This window comes from Hakea prostrata, chromosome 10 (assembly GCF_041222555.1).
Source record: "Hakea prostrata isolate BN-2017 chromosome 10, UWA_Hpros_2, whole genome shotgun sequence".
Classification (NCBI taxonomy): Eukaryota; Viridiplantae; Streptophyta; class Magnoliopsida; order Proteales; family Proteaceae; genus Hakea; species Hakea prostrata.
In genome coordinates, this window is record NC_142609.1 from 42,312,327 (window position 1) to 42,328,819 (window position 16,493).

A 16,493-nucleotide genomic window follows, 5' to 3' on the forward strand; every position below is an offset into this window, starting at 1 on the left:
TGGTTAGTATAATTGTTCATAAAATTAGGAAGGTGTTGCTTTCTCTTATTAGAGATTCATGCTTTTTAGTGGAGAGGTCGTGGGTTTGACCCTTGCAAATAGTGGCTCTCCCGAGAATGTAATCAAGGTGCGAACAAACTGGCCCAGATGAACCTTAGCTTCCAAAAAAAAAAAAAAATCATACTTTTGTTAGAAGGGAAGATTTCAAATATCCAAAAAAAAAAATTCAAATCTCTCCGCCTACTGCAATGCATTCTGCAACCAAAACTTTATCCCAGAACCCACCTGACAAGAAGTTGGCAGATGAGTGTGAGACAAAATTGGGTGAAGGTTGGGAGATGATGGGAGTAAATCCAAATCCATTTTGATACTTACCGAATTTCAGATACATGTTAGGTTTCCAAACAATGAATGTCTATGGAGAAACAATAGCCTAGGAAGTGGAATCCGGCGATGGTTCTATAAAAGAGATCATCATGGGGTGGAAACTACGCTAAGAGCTCAAGGGAGAACCCCCGGAAAAGAAGAGAGAACGCTGTTGGCCAACAAGAATATAGGCTGGGGTACTGGGAGCTGCAGCAAGTGAGCAATGAAGAACCGCCGGAAGAAAGGAGAGAACAGTAGTGTCGACGAAGAAGGTGAGAAACAGAGACATGGAATTTCAACTACTGCACTTACGGTTCAAGAGATGAAGTCGTCGTCGTCGTCGTCGTCTTCGAAGCAGGTAGGCAGAAAAAGACGAGAGGAGCAACCGATACACTGGGATCGGTTTCTGTCAAGGAGGCTCCTCACTGTTTTGCTCGTCGAGAACGATGAGTCCACCAGGCTTCTTGTTACTGCTTTGCTCAGAAAATGTAGCTACCAAGGTCAGCTCTGCGTAAAACTATCTATCAATTGTTTCTGTTTCTTCTTTCTTTCTTTTTAGGGTTTAGGGTTTCTGTTTCTGTTTCTTCTTTTTTTTTTTTTAACTGCTCCTGCTCCTGTTTCAAAAGCTTTCAATTCTTGTTCTCGCTATCCGCTTCATCTGCACCTAGAATTTCGTCTCACAGCCCACCTAGCACCTGACAATAGGTTGGCCGAGATGCGTGTGCGTGAGTCATAAAGTTAGGTGGTGGAAATCCAAATCCTCGAAGTGTTGCTCCCCTTCTCCCTCGTGGTTGACCGCTGGGTTTTCCATTAGTATTGCACGCAACAATGTTGAGTCACCACCTAGGTTTTCATCTCTTCAATCCAATTTTAAAGTAGCAGTATTCAAATATCGTATCGTTTGTATCGTATATATACTAATGGATGTATTTTAGTATAACTCAATAGAGACAAGTATGAGTCGAGATTCTTTCCACTTAGGTGGAATGTCTACCTATCATCTCACTCTCGCAATGGGTCTGATACAAGCCTATGGTACATGGGTGGGCTCATGTGTGAGGGTGGACCATGGTAGGAAGTTTTGGCGATTTAGGCCAAAACTTGGCGAAATTTGCTTGGTTTGGTGGGTAGCAAAATAAAAAAGAATTGGGGAGGCGGGGGGGGGGGGTGAAAACATACCCATGTGTGAGGGTGGATCATAGTAGGAAGTTTTGGTGAACCAAAACTTGCCGAAATTTGCTCTGTTTGGTGGTTAGAAAAATGAAAAAGAAAGGGAGGGGGAAAACATACCCATGTGTGAGGGTAGACCATAATAGGAAGTTTTGGTGATTTAGGCCAAAACTTGGCGAAATTGGCTTGGTTTGGTGCGTAGCAAAATAAAGAGGAGGGGATATTTTCTAAAAATTGTCGAAAAATCGTTGATTTTCGGCAAATTGTTGAATTACAAGCGAATCGCCAAACTTCACGAAAACTGAGATCCAATTGCCTAAATCACCAAATTCTTTCCTGGTAACCCACCTCCTTTTTTCTCTTTATGCAATATCTGGTGGATTTCAGTAGAAGTGGTTATCGCTTCTCTATGCAGAAGAACAATCTAACCGTTTCTCTATGCAGAAGAACAATCTATCGAAACACTCCTAAAGAAAACCTTACGAGGTTCACTTGCAATAGTAGATCTCGATAGATAGCCTGGAAAGTACAATGATTACGAAATGAGAAGATTCACTTGGCTAGGGATTACCTTGAAGCCGCTATTATAGCCTTTATAGGTTGGCGTGTGATGGCCCAAGGGAAAAAATGTCTTCTACGTTTTCTTGTTGATTGTATCAAATATGGATACGCATCCATATTACCATATCAGGGAAAATTTCACGTGTCCCCTTATAGTAATCGAAATATAAAAGAACACCTTAGTTTCGAAAAAGTTTCAAACGGTAACAGATAGGTTGGTTAACCGTTAACCGTCTTCCCCAATTTGTATAGAAACCGGACGCACTCCGGTGACATCATTTAGGTCTGAGTTTCTCAGTTTCAAATTTCAAGAATCTTCTCGTCTGTCAATGGCGATTAGAAATGCTCGATTGAAGCATCTAGTTGTGAATATTCAGGAAGGAAACGCAACTTCGTTTGCATTCTCATGGATTACACATTTTCGTCTCCACTTCTCTTTTAGGAGGAAGCGAGAGGCTTTTTCCTCAACATATCAAAGGTCGCTGATCGTGGGCATCAGTGTTGTAAAGAACTGTACAAAAATCGATCCTTCTAGGTTACACCAAACGCCATTTTTGAATTATCTTGGACTCGATGATTTGGATTTGGACTTGCGGCTGTTGAAGAGAAGTTCAGTGAGAGAAACTAAGAAATTGGGGCAGACTAATGCTGTGCAGTTTTCCCGGGAAATTGGGAGAACACTTTCTACATTTTGTATGCTAGGATCACTGACCACAGTAACTCTAACATCCTACTTCTCAAGACCACAACTCAAGACCACAACAGCGACAGCCTTACCCCGGAATCATATGGTCGCAAGAAAAACTGGAATCTTGGTGAATTGTTTGACAAAAACCTATTTCTTGCATTGTATGTTGGAAATTATTGTTGAATAAGAGCACAAGTCAAGCAGGTGTTGCAGCAGCTGAGAAGAAGAAGAATACAGACTCGGCAAAATTGAGGTATGCTTTTTTTAGATTAATAAACTCAGGAAGTGCTCTTGGAAATTTCCCTTACTTTTTTATATTTTTACTACATAGCAGTATATATTAAAGGAATGCGATAGCTGTATAGTCTTCCGTCCGTTTAGATAAAATACGGTGATCTCTTGAGAAATGCTAGATTATGGGCGGGAGCTATCCCTTTTCTATTTCTTAATACTATTGTGTTCTAAAAGATTATAGGAAATTTAGATATCAAAGAAGGTGGAAAGGTGTGATTGCCAAGGGTGCTTTTCTACATTTTTGATCCAATAGGTGATCTCCATCGAGTTATTCCACATTGTTGTGGTGATGACCAATTTTCACCATGTGAAATATTCTAGGGCTATTTTGGTGCCTAAATTTGCCCGCATGTTTTATTTTATTTTTTTCCAATGTTGGCCATCGCCAAGTATACCAATTTTCACCATGTAAAATATTCTAGGGCTATTTTGGTGCCTAAATTTGCCCGCATATTTTATTTTATTTTTTTCCAACGTTGGCCATCGCCAAGTATGTCAGTCTTGTTCAGAATTTCAAGTTGTTCAAAGGACTTGTTATGGGCCCCAAACCATTCTGGAGGTTCTATGTTGCTTTATTTGAGCTTTTTTGGGTGCAAGGGCCATTTTGGTAATTTTCCATTGAAGTAGGGTTTTTCACCTATAAGTATTTATAGTCTATTAACGTGATTGAGAGGGGTAGAAAAATGGCTAGGCTGTACCTCTGTTCATCTTTTTCTTCATAGCGTAAAACCATATCTGCTTGACTGTGGATGTAGCCTTCGGGTGCAACCCGTAAAATCTTGTCTTCTATGTGTGCTTTTGCTCTATTTTTTCTCACACACATGACTGGATTTGCACCCCTGTGGTAATGGCCATGCTTCTTCCAACCATCCTTCATGCCTCGAACCCCTGCTTCTTGTGCATCTCGTATGCCACCATAGTTTATACAAGAGGCTGTAATGTTTTCTTTTTGGGTGAACAAAAAATATGATAAACAGCCTGAAAGGAAGAAATACAAGGGGGAGAAAGAGGGGGGGGGGGACCACCCAAGGCTAAGTGTGCCTAGGAGGAGTCAACAAAGAACTATCTAAGCCCTGGTAACATCCAAGGGCTTATTCCTTGAGGGAGTCTATTAATGCTTTTGGCACAAGGAGAGAGAGTTTGGAGCTAGCACTCTTGCATATTGCCTTCCAAATGTGGTCAGCAGTCCATCTACAAATACCTTGTTCCCTACAAATATTAGCAATACAAGCACCAACCGTTAGCTTTCTGATGATGTTAGCAACTGAGAAGCCTCCAAAGTAGAGGTAAGTCATTGGCACCTGGTCTCAAAGGGTTGGGAGCATCTGCTACAAGGCTAAATGGATGCAAGTGCAACTAGATTTATTAAAAAAGAGGCAAGAACATGTGGGATTATCTTTTGTCTCCGGGTAAAAGATGCAAGAGGGGGCAGCTTGGATGCAGTAGCTAATGAGAAGGGATTGGGTGGAAGGCAGAGGGAAAGGGCTCTTTAGATAGTGAAGGCCAGGTGAGGGGTGTGACTTTTGAACCACATGGGTTATCCAAAAAGACATTAGGGGGGTGTAGATGTGATTCTAGGTTGGAGGCTATGGATAAACAAGCCAATTTTGGATGGGAGCTAGAGAAGTTTGTTAGGGTAAGGAGTAAGGGAGGGAGGGTTTGGAGAAGGGGCCAAAGTGGGTTGAGCTTTTTTTTTTGGGGAGGGGGACTAGACTTCATTGATGATGGAGAATGGGGGGGGGTCTTTTGGGATACCAGAGGAATAGACTGCTCTAGCACCAAGTGCCAAGTAGACGATCCCAAGCGGGTCCCAAAGATTAAGCCAAAAGGAGTTCTTGGAGTTGTTGCCAATAAAGTATGAGGTGCAAAGAGCGACGACAGAGGGAGAGATGGATTACTAGGTCCAGGAGGGAGTTGGGAGGTGGGGGACAATCTAGATGGAGTCATTCTTGAGGAGATAGGAATATACACAGTTGACCTAGATGGAATTCTCTTTAGAAAAATTTTTCCAAATGAGTTTCAGGAGACTGACGATGTTATTATCTTTGATCCTACAAATACTGAGGCCTCCTTCAACCTTTGATCTACAGATGTTGGAATAGCTAGACAGACAGGAATTTGGAGGATTTTTCACCTTTCCAAAGGAAGCTCCAGATAAGGGATTCTATGGATTGGATTGTGGATTTACGAAGGGCAAAAAGTCCACATCAATAAATGTAGGAAGATTGGAGGTTTGATCTAATCATCTTAATTCTTTTGATATAGGATAGAACTTGCCTTTCTGAAGTTACTTAGACATGAGGTTAAGCATTGACAAAATGTTTGACTGGAGGGAGTTTAAGGTGAATCTAGGAGGAGAAGAGAGGAAGAGATGGTATTAGAGATACTGCAGAGGAAAAGTTAAGATTTGTGGAGGTTGATTTGTAGGTAGGAGAGAGATTTGAAAAGTTGGAGGGAGGACATGATATTGGATATGAGGAGGTCTTGGCTTTGGAGAAGATTATGAGGTCATCTGCAAAAGGCAGATGAGTGACGTTTGAGGATTTGCATTTAGAAAGGGGGAGATGAGATGTTGGTTAGTTTTGGATTGGATGCTATAGGAGAGTACTTGAGGGCTATGGAGAAGAGGTAAGGTGAGGGTGGGTAGCGTTGGCCAACGTTCACTTGAGATACTTGAGAGTAGAAGAATCCAACACGGGAACCATTCGCAAGAATGGAGAGAAGGGTAAGAGATACAGTTATGGATCCAATGGGAGAAACCGAGGTGCATTTGATTGAGCACATCAATGAGGAAGTCCCGTTAAAGGCTTTATGGATGTTGATTTTGTGAAGCACAGCATAAGAGTTGTGCTTACGATCAAATCCTCGGACAGTTTTCAATCAGAGGAGGATGTTGTTCGTATGTTGCAGTTGGAGATGGAGGTGAATTGTTTGTGGCTGACAAGGCTTGGGATCACCTATTGGAGACGATTGGCAAGAATTTGGCAATGAATTTGTAGAACAGTTTGTATAGGAGGATAGGTCTAGAATTTGACATCTTGGAGGCACCGGCACAGATAGGGAAGAGACAAAGAGAGGTTTAATGTGGCTAAGTTTTTCTGGGTTGAGGAAAAATCTTTTGACGGCTTTGGCTAGGTCATCTTTAATGAGGTCCTAGCAGGAGAAGAAGAACTCCTTACTAAAGCCATCAATGCCTGGGTCTCAATTGGATTTGTGTGAACAGGTAGCAGAGAAGATTTCATCCTCTGAAGGTATAGATTGGACGAAATCCTAGTGGGAGGAGGAGATGAATTTATTGATGAGGGCAGGGAGGATACAAATGGGGGTCTGAAAAGACTTTTCAAATGATGGATGGCTTTGTATTTGATCTTGAAATAGAGGAGGTAGAGGACGATCAGGGTGGTGGAGGAGGGTGATGGAATTGAAGTTGTTCCTCGCTTTGAGAGAGCAATGCAAATAGGCATTATAGTATTATATTTGTGAATAATTAGATATCCCCAGCCACTAGTCTTGCTATTGTGGTGAAAGCTCCAATTTTATATGATGGGACTAGAGTTAGCAGATCCTTGATCTAAGAAGTAAGCTATAAATAATGGGGTTAAAGATTGGTTGGTTTTGGTAGCCCAAGGCAGGTGTGGGCTCATCAGTGGAATCAAGTGATTCCTCCCAGTTTAATTTGATGGGGGGGGGGGTAGATGGAGTGGTGGAACTGTGTGGTTATGTAACATTCTTAGAATTCAAATGTAAACACAGGAAGTATGCTCTGATGCCAAAGATGCAAAGGAATCTGTTTGACTCGTGATTAGGTGAGTTTGGTTCAAAGAGCAAGTCTGTGAGTACAGTCGGGAGGTCTAGGCCCTGGAGTTTCTCCTTTTGTAAGCTGGGGGGGGGTACCAGTGGACCAAAGCCTTTTGGGGATCACAAGTTAGAATGGCATACTATAGTGTTTCAATGGTTCTTCTGGTTTTTTTTTTTTTTTTTAATTATTTTTGTAGAAAGGACATAGACTAAGGTTTTGGTTGAATTTTTGTTTTTCATCACCCATGGTAAGACTGTTTTTTAGCAGTGAAGGGCTTGACTTCTGATGGAGCTTAAGTTTCCAGGTTATTTGCCAAGTGGGTGGTGTAACAGGGAAATTCCCTTTATTCTTGTGAAAGAGAAGAAGTAACAGAGAAGAGAATCAAAGAAAGTAGGAGAGAACCAGAGGAAGGCGATAGAAGAAGAAGGGATTTCAGATTTGGCTTGGAGGCTTTATGCGTGTAAGCCTTCAACAACCAATACCTTTTATTTATATAAGCAGATACATTACAGCTCACAATAGGAAACAAGGAAACCAGGGTTGGAGATAGACAAAACTAAGGAAACTCCCATTCCCAAGCATGCTTGTGATTCTTTTTTCCTTCTTTCTTTCTTTCCTTTTCCACTTTCTCCTCTAACACTCCCCCTCAAGATGGATGGAGCAAATAGATTAAACATGCCCAGCTTGTTACAAATATAATCAACTCTAGTAGCCTTTAACGACTGTGAGTAAATGAACCAACTGTTCTGCTGTACAGAGATGCTTTGAAGAAATCTACACTTGTTGGAGCTTCTCATGAACAAAGTGTAATCAACTTCAAATATGTTTTGTATGCTCATGAAACACAGGATTAGTAGCTATGGGGATAGTCGCCTGATCATCACACCATATTGTCATAAATGAACAATCATTAAAGCCTAGCTCCCTTAACACTTGTCTAATCCACATTAACTCACAAGTAACTTGTGCTATTACTCTATACTCAGACTCTGCACTTGATCTAGTCACAACGGTATGTTTCTTACACTTCCAAAAAACAAGGTTACCACTATAGTAGCTTGCGGTGGACCTTCTATCGATTGGTGATCCAGCCCCATCTGCATTATAGAAACCTTTAACTCATCTATGACCCTTATATATGTAAAGTGGTCCACAACCAAGAGCCTTTTTAAGATACCTTTGTATCCATAGAACTGCATCCCGATGAGATGTCTGAGGAGTAGACAGAAATTGACTCACAGCACTGAGTGGAAGGGCCGGGTCAAGTCACAGTTAGATAATTTAGTTTTCCAACAAGCCTTTGATATCTCTCTGGATCATCAAGAGCATCTCCTTCTTTTGGCATAAGTTTCACATTTTGATCCATTGGGGTATTTGAAGGTTTAGAACCAAGCATCCCAGTCTTTGTCAACAAATTAGTCACATGCTTTTTTTGTGATCCCTTTCTTAGATTGAGCAACTTTTATACTCAAAAGGTACTTCATTCTCCCCAGGTCTTTAGTCTGGAATTGTTGTTGCGAATACATCTTTAGTTTATCAATCCTTGTAGAATCATCTCTAGTAATAATAATGTCATCGACATAGGCAGTAAGAAACACACTTCCAGTACTAGAGCGGCCAAAAAAATACTAAATGGTCATTGTCTCCACGAGGAAGCCCAAAGTCAAGCACAACATAGGTGAACTGCCCAAACCATGCCCGAGGCGATTGTTTCAGACTGTCAAAGAATTCTTAAGACGACAAATCATACCACTCTCCCCTTGAGCGACGAACCCAAAAAGTTGCTCCATATAGATTTTCTCATGGAGGTCACCATTAAGGAAAGCATTTTTCATATCAAGTTAATATAAGGGCCAATGAAACTCAACAACCAGAAAAATCAAGATCTTGATGGAGGTCACTTTAGCAATGGGGTAAAGGTTTCTAAGTAGTCCACACCATAAAGTTGGGAACACACCCTTTGCCATGAGTCTAGCCTTTAAACGAGTAAGACTCCGATTGGGGTTGACTTTCACAACAAACACTCATTGGCACCCAATGGCCTTCTTCCTAGGTGGCAAAGGCATTATATCCCAAGTACGAATGTCATGTAAAGCAAACAACTGTTCCACCATTGCAGCTGTCCATTCTTTACTGGACAAGGTTTTTACAACTGTCTTAGGAAGAGGGTAACTTTCAGTGGTAGATAAACAAACATGGAAAGTGGATGATAAGTTTGCATGAGACACAAAGTTATACACAAGATACTGAACACAACTTTGAGTGCCTTTTTGAAGGGCGACCGAAACATCAAGGTCGGACGGAGGAGGGGGAGGACTTACCATCAGATCTGGAGAGGAAGAAGGCTTTGGCGAAGGTGTGGTAGTAGGAGGGGCAGCATTTTGTTGGTGTAGTGTCTGGTACACTATTGATGCATCTGTCTGATTATCTGGAATTCATAGACGAACAATATCCTGTGGTATGGTATTCTAAATAATAGTGATAGAGACATCATTATCAAGGATGGAAATAGAAACATCATCAGAATATGGTGTTGACTCAAAGAAAGATACATAAGCAGAAAGAACATATTTCCTCCTTTTTTTTCCCCCCCCCCCTTTCTAGTTTTGCACTCTACAATTTTTCAAATAGTGAGAGAAGGCATGTATTCCATTTGGTTGGAGACATGTTGAACCTATTTCATAAATATCTTTTTGGGGCCCTAATATGGTATATTTCATTTCCCTAATCTCTGGAATTGAACATATGTATTGGCCATTTGTTGGTCCTTTCGACCCTGATCTGGATATCCAAGGTATGGTTTGGTTGGTAAAAGATTTATGTGCAATGACATGAGGTCGTCAGTTTGAACCTTGAGAATCTCCTCGTTGGTGATGTGAACCAGGATCTGGGGTTGACTTGATTTGATGCAAGCTCTAGGTCCAGTTCACCCTCAGGATCCCCTTCAAGTGACTTAGCAGTAAGCTAGGGCGTGTAATACCCTACAGTTGAGGGAATAGGGCTGTTTTCTTGTAGTTAGGGTTCAACAAAGGGAGGGCTTCAGCTAGGGTTTAGAAATTCAAGCCTGAAACCTTGCTGTATTTCTAATTTCAAAACTGAATTCCAACTCTAGGGTTTAGAAAATTAGGGTTTCTTAAATTTTAGGTTTATGGGGTTTGAGCAAGGGTTAGTAATGTAGTACTGGATTTGAAATAATCAAAATAGTAGCCAGTAGGATCTTTTCACAGGAAATTAGTTTCAGATTCAATGAGTTAAGGATAATACAAAAATCAGAATTGAACCAAAGCTGATATTTAGAGTGATATCACAATGATAATTCTAGGACAACATTAGAATGACAGGGACATATTTATACTTCAAGTTAAGGGTAGTAACTGAAATAGAAGAATTAGAACTAAATGGAGAAAATGAGGAAATGATATAGCAGAGAAGAACGACAAGGATAGCAAAATAACACCCGGACATCACACTGCAAGGTGGATCGATTGGATTGAACACCAATCTATATTGATCAAACGCAAGGCATCTCCATAGAAAAGAAGAGCTAACAAAGCAATCTTGATTTCAAATGATGAGCATGTCTTCCGTCCTCTTACATAAGTCTCTTTATATAACATTTTAAAAGAGATTAACATTAAATATAACATCCAACCACTAGCTGACACCTACCTATTAATAACTCAACCACTACCTAATTCTTGACAAAGGAAAACTTCTTTGACAATGAGTTCTTTTTATTTTCAAAGCAAAGTCCTTTTTTATTGACTTTAAGAGCTAGACTTGGGCTTCAGTGTAGCCCATGAAGGTCATAACATGTGGGCTAACTTTAACCAACTAAAACAGTCTTAGCCCATGAAAGCCATGGGCTGTTTTGGGTCATATCCTTAGGCTTTTGATGGGCCTGACCCATTGGACTTTTTCTTTCTTATATCTTCAATTCTGCATCAATCAGGGTTAGGGTTGAGTGTCAATTAGCTTTTAAGAAAGGTTATTCTAAAACGGTTTAGGGTTTGGATGAGTGGTTTGAGGGCTTGGTTGAGATTAGGGCTAGGTTCCCAGGGTTCGAGTGAAGTGGTTGTAACAGGGCTTTTCTAGTATTTTAAGAATGGGGAAAAGGCTGGAATGGGGAACCGAAGGTAGGGGAGATGGAGGGGGACTTGATTCCTAAAGAAGGTGTGGATTGGGTAAGGGGTTAGGGAATTCTAGGAGCTTGAGTGTTAAGGTAAATTCTGGTTTTTAGGTTTTCTGGGTTTCCTAGGATGCTGCAAGCTAGAAGGGAAAAGAAGAAGAAGAAAAGAAAGAAGAGAGAGTTTGGGAATGTTGAACTAGAGTTGGGGAGGGAGGGGTTAATGAAATAGGGATGAGGGAGGGGTAGGGTTGCGGCCACGGGGTAGGGGTAGGGGGGGATGCTATGCGATGGGGGAGGGGGCTGTAACAGCAGATTTTAGGGTTTGGGAGGGATGGGGAAGGGGACTGCCCATAGGGGGAGGGCAGGGGTGGGGCTGGGCCTTGGTACTTACTTGAGGAAGAGGATGGAAGCTTGCTCATCAAATTTCTGTAGAAGAGTCTCTCTCAATAACAACCGCAAGTTCCCTCCATGGAAACCCACAACTTCTGGCTCTTTGCTCCTTCGATTCTCAAATTTTATTTATAACACAATTTGCTTTTTTACAGTCTAGAGAGGCTTATTTATAGCTTTTAGAAACACTCTCAATAGAACTTAACAAATCAAACTAGGACTCCTACTTGGACTAAGGACTCACACTCTAACATTGACTTTATCATATCTTACTTCAGGATGATCCAAATTGAAAAATAAAAGTGGATACAGGATCCTTGTAGGAAGTAGACTATAACTAGGGAAATCCCAACCTAACTAGAACTTTTCAATAACTTGACAAATAAAGACTCAAGATAAAAGTTGATCTAGGATCCCACAAACGTACTGGATTCAGCTAAATAAATCCTTCTTTAATTTGGACTCCTGACTAGACTAGGACTCTTTTATAAAAATTAAAAATAGATCTAAAATCCTAACAGGGCTTTGAATCAAACTAGGTCAGATTGAGTTTGACTAGGGGACCCAAAATGACCGAAATACCACTATGCTGGGTGAAGTTCTGTAGGTTGCTGCCAGGACAATAGGCTACTGGTAGCCTCCCTGGGCCTTCTTTATGTGGTCTTGGATCCGGTTCACATCAAGTGGGGTTCATCGAACTGTGGTTTTTGTACTGGCCTGTTAGGGTGTTCCACGTCATGGCAAAAAGAAAATAATAATAACACTTATGTTTCTCTATTGATTGAAAAAAAGAGAAGAATAAAATTAAGCAGTTTACTGTCAAAGGTTTTTTTTTCTTCGTGTGAATGAGTCAGTTATTCGGAAACTCTCCCTTTGGAGAACACGGGAGAAATTGTGGTGGAAAGAGTAACTCTTAATGTTCACATGATTAATTTTTGGTTCAAAATATCGTCTCCAGTGCAATTTCAACCATCACCCACCACCATGTTGTCCTCCATACGTCTACCTCTGTCACAATTTGCGATCAATATTGCAGTAACCTGCATGACTGTCAAATTTTTGGATATTCAATAGGGAAAGCTTCAGCGCCAACCCTTGAGTTACCCCTTAAAATTAATGCCACTACTTGAGTTACCCAGTTTATCAGTTAGGCCCCCTATAGGGGAAACACATATCAATGCCATCCCTTGCCATTGGAAAATTACAGTAAAGTGCTGATGTAAGCACGTTAAACTTTTCAAAAACACAAGAATGTGTAGAGGAAGGCTATTCCTATAGGGAGTTAGGTCTTAGAGGAGGGGGACTGTGGTTTTCAGGAATTACAGCAATAGAAGGTTCCAGAAAATTGCCGCAGGGTTAGGGGAAGGCTTAGGGTTGGTTCGTGGCTGGGAATAGGACACTTGCTGTTCTTCAAGGAGAATGTGAAGAAGGATATTGCTGCTGTTGTTGCTGAAGAAGAATCAATGAAGAAGATGAACCCTCAAACATGGTTCAAGATCTCGCTCTTGGGCAAGATCTTGCCCCTTACAAATACTGAGGTCTCAGTCGAGGTATGGTCTTATTTTTTGGCCAACTTGATGGCCCATCTCGGTGGGTTTTAGGGTCCACATTGGGCTCAAACTTGGTAATTAGTCTAATTTAGGCCTTCAGAACACGCTGGTGGCCTTGGATTTGTGAGAAAACAACCCTAAATATGAGGTCTAAGTCGATAGTAAGTTTGAAATTGAAATGATGCAGGATTGGGAATGCAAGCTTATACAACATGTAATATTGAACCTTTAAGGCAGATAAATGAAAAGCTAGTGTTTCAAATACATAAAATAATATGAGTATCATAATCTCAACACTCGATAATAGAATAATAAAATTATACAACCATTAGAAGTTCTATATAAGTCATAACTCATAAGTTCATAAGACAAGCATAGAATGATTGATCTTCCTTTTGGTGTTGTAGGTGTGCTAAAAGTAGTTGCAAGTGAAAATCCAGCTAAAATATGTAAAAAATCCAGTGAAAGTTGAGAGTTCTAGGGACTAGGGAGCTATGGCTAGATCTGGGGAGAACTTTGGCAAGACAGCGAGATCTTGAGCGAGGTGTAAGAATCTCACCCTTCATCTTGTCTTGCCTTCTTATAAAAACAAGATATCTTGCAAGATCTCAGCGAGATCTCAAACCATGCCCTCACAGCTACTGCAAGGTTTCCCTCCTTGTAAACCCTACACCAACATATTCGAACTTGCTAAACAATGGAGAGCCAATGGTCTCATGGAGACATACCTGCTAGATTCTGTTAGGACCCTCTCTAAGCTCCCATTAATCTGTTACTGCTGTGGCTTGCAAAGAATTAATGGCAGAGAACTATGAACTCGGAACTGCAGTAACTATAGAATGAAAATAAGATAACAGATGATTTCGATTAAAGCCTCTTTGATATGTGTATAAGGGATGATTACAAACTGCTCCTTCTAACCGATTACAACTTCTGAATTAAAGAAAAGACTAGATAGACTCTGATGAACAAGTTCATCCCCATGGCTAGAAGCTACTGAACTCCGAATAAAACTCATATAAACCAGAAGCTATACTATGGCTAGACCATTCCCAGAGGTCTTCCCTCTCCCCCGCAAGCTTTGCTTGCTACACCTATTTTCTCCTCTCTTTTCCCCTCCTCCCTTGCCCTCTCTTATTCTCTACCTTCCTAACAGACTCTCACTGCTCACCTATCCTTTACTGCCACGTGGAGGCTCCTAGTAGTACTATGCCATTTGTCCCCTGCTGGTTGGTCCCCCCTGTTCTCTATTGGTGTTGATCCCCTGCTTCCTTCCTTATGCTTCCTATTGTAGAGGTGAGTTATAAGGGGCTTATCAGATTCTAGCACTTTTCTCTTCAATTTCTACTCTTTGGAATGCCAAGCTCGTGCTTTGGATGGTTCACCTTGGTCAGTTGGAAGGTCTCAAATCTTCACTAAACCTTGGTCGCCCTCCTCACCTTTCAGTAGGATCGATTTCAGCTCTTTACCCTGTGGATCTGCCTCCCTAGGCTCCCTCTTGAATTTTGGAACAGCGACTGTCTCAGCCTCATTGGCTCTGCAATTGGAAAGCCTCTGCGAACCGATGCCAAAACCCTCTCGATGGAAAAGCTCTCCTACGCACGTCTTGTGTAGATTTCTCTGCTCCAAGCCCCCTCCCGTTGACTATTACCATCACTGATGATCATGGCCTGCGTTATGAACAGCTTATACTGTACTGTTGGGTTCCCCCTCGCTGCTCTCTTTGTTCTTCATGTGGACATGAAGATAAATGTTGCTCCTCTCCTTCTTCCGATCATCTCTGCAATGTCCTTCGCAACCTTGTCCAGGTTGTTTGAATGTCTACTGAAGAGATCCTTCCAAGCGATCATTCTCATCCTGCTGTTTAGTGTGACAGTGTTCTTCCTCTAACCACGATTGATGCCTTGGAAAAAATCACAATCGATGATCCTGTTGCTACTGCTGGGCCATTTGCTTCTTCTCCGGTGACGGTTAATCCGCCGGTGATAGCAAACACCTACAGTAGAAGACGGAAAATCCCCAAATCTCTTTCGCGGGTGATTTGCGACTCTCCTCCGGAGGTTCTAATCCATACCTGCTGCAATAGTTTACTCCCTGATCACTCTGTAGCCATGATGGAGATTCCTAATGCATCTCAAGGATCTGTTAAATCTCCGCCTGCTTCCATCTCCGACGATCTGCTGCACTCTGCCCGAGTTTCGCCTGAACCATTTGAAACTAGAAAAGGCATTCAGAACCCCGTTGATCACGACACCGATAGCCTATCAGAGGCTCCTGCCGCCGTAAGCTCCGCCAAGATTCTCGCTGCTGCCTCTCTGCAATATCCATCGGCCTCCCTCTCTAACCCTAATGTTAATTCCTTTACCTCTCAATTCCCCTTTTTACCCTCTCTCAATCCCAAACTCTAAAGTGGCTCTTCTCTATTCTCGCCCCAAGCCCACTTCTCCTGGCCCATCTTCTATTTTGGGCCCTTCTCCTTATTCCCACATCAATCCCATCCTGCTTGGCCCATCTATCTCTTTTAATAGAGGATTTATCTCTAGCCCATCTCTTAAGCCCACTATCCACAGTACTGAAGCCCAGTCCTTAACCCAAACCCAGCCCAACCTCTGCAAGCCCTCCAGCCCTATTCCAAATGTTCTAAATCCCGTTTGTTCTCCCTCAACCCATCACCCCTCCCCTATCCAAGGTAACCCTCCCGATCCTGTTTCCCCTCCCCCTAGCCCATCCATTGAATCTCTCTCCACCTCTCTCCCTTCCCCCTCCATCCCCTCATCCCGGTCTCCTGTTGACAATTTCACTTCTACTCCTCTGAATTGTGACTCAATCCCTATTGAGCACGATTCTAGCTCTCCACTCTCCCCTCTCCCCTCCTGTGCATGATATTGATCGCGTCAAGTGTAGAAGGAGTAATCATCCTCTCAAAGGGCACAACTCGTTCGGTGAAGACTTCCTGGTCGGTCTCAAGTCCTCCAAGCGCAAGAAGAAAAAGAAAAATGTTGCAAAATAGTTTTTTTTGGGCCTCGGTTCGGCCTTTTTTCTTTGGGGCCTGTCCCATGTAGCTTCGTCTGTGCTCTTTAGTTGTGCGATTTTCGGGCTTGTATTTGCTTGTCTGTTCTTTTAATATATTATTTATTTATCAAAAAAAAAAAACATATTCAAACTTCCTTGGCCAGGAATTCTCAGCAATTTTATTCATTTCATAAACTGATTGCTACATTCCAAGGCTTTAAGTTCATAGCCAACAATAAAAGACTCCAAGTAGAGCTCAATGCTAGGGAGTTCTACTCTAGAAAGACCTACAGCTTAAACTTGGAATCAACCTTCTATTTATTTCAAAAAAAAAAAAAAAAAAAAAAACTCAATCTCCTGTTTGCTAACTACAATCTGAAATTAAACAATAAAAGACTACTAGCAACTTAAGTAGGACTCTTTTAGTTAGAAAGAACCCTACTTAAGGAAGACTTATTAAACTAAAAGTGGTTATAATTTAAGAAAATGACCAAAATACTCCTAGGGTGCACAAGAAAATGGCAGCTTGCCTAT

At 41.6% G+C, this 16,493-nt stretch overlaps 1 protein-coding gene across 4 annotated transcripts in view; it reads left to right on the forward strand.

Annotated features, from left to right (window-relative positions):
- Positions 1–259: 259 nt before the first annotated feature.
- The window catches only part of LOC149003126 (two-component response regulator-like APRR9), a 35,820-nt gene continuing 19,586 nt past the window's right edge, over positions 260–16,493 (forward strand). For 2 of the 4 annotated variants that reach the window (XM_089137078.1, XM_089137079.1), the window contains exon 1: positions 260–866. In XM_089137078.1, the coding sequence (XP_088993204.1) occupies positions 590–866 (277 nt within the window). In that variant the 5' untranslated portion in view covers positions 260–589. Of the gene's footprint in view, positions 867–2,352; positions 3,039–16,493 lie in introns of those variants that run through there. The other 2 variants (XM_089137080.1, XM_089137081.1) reach the window with 1 other exon arrangement.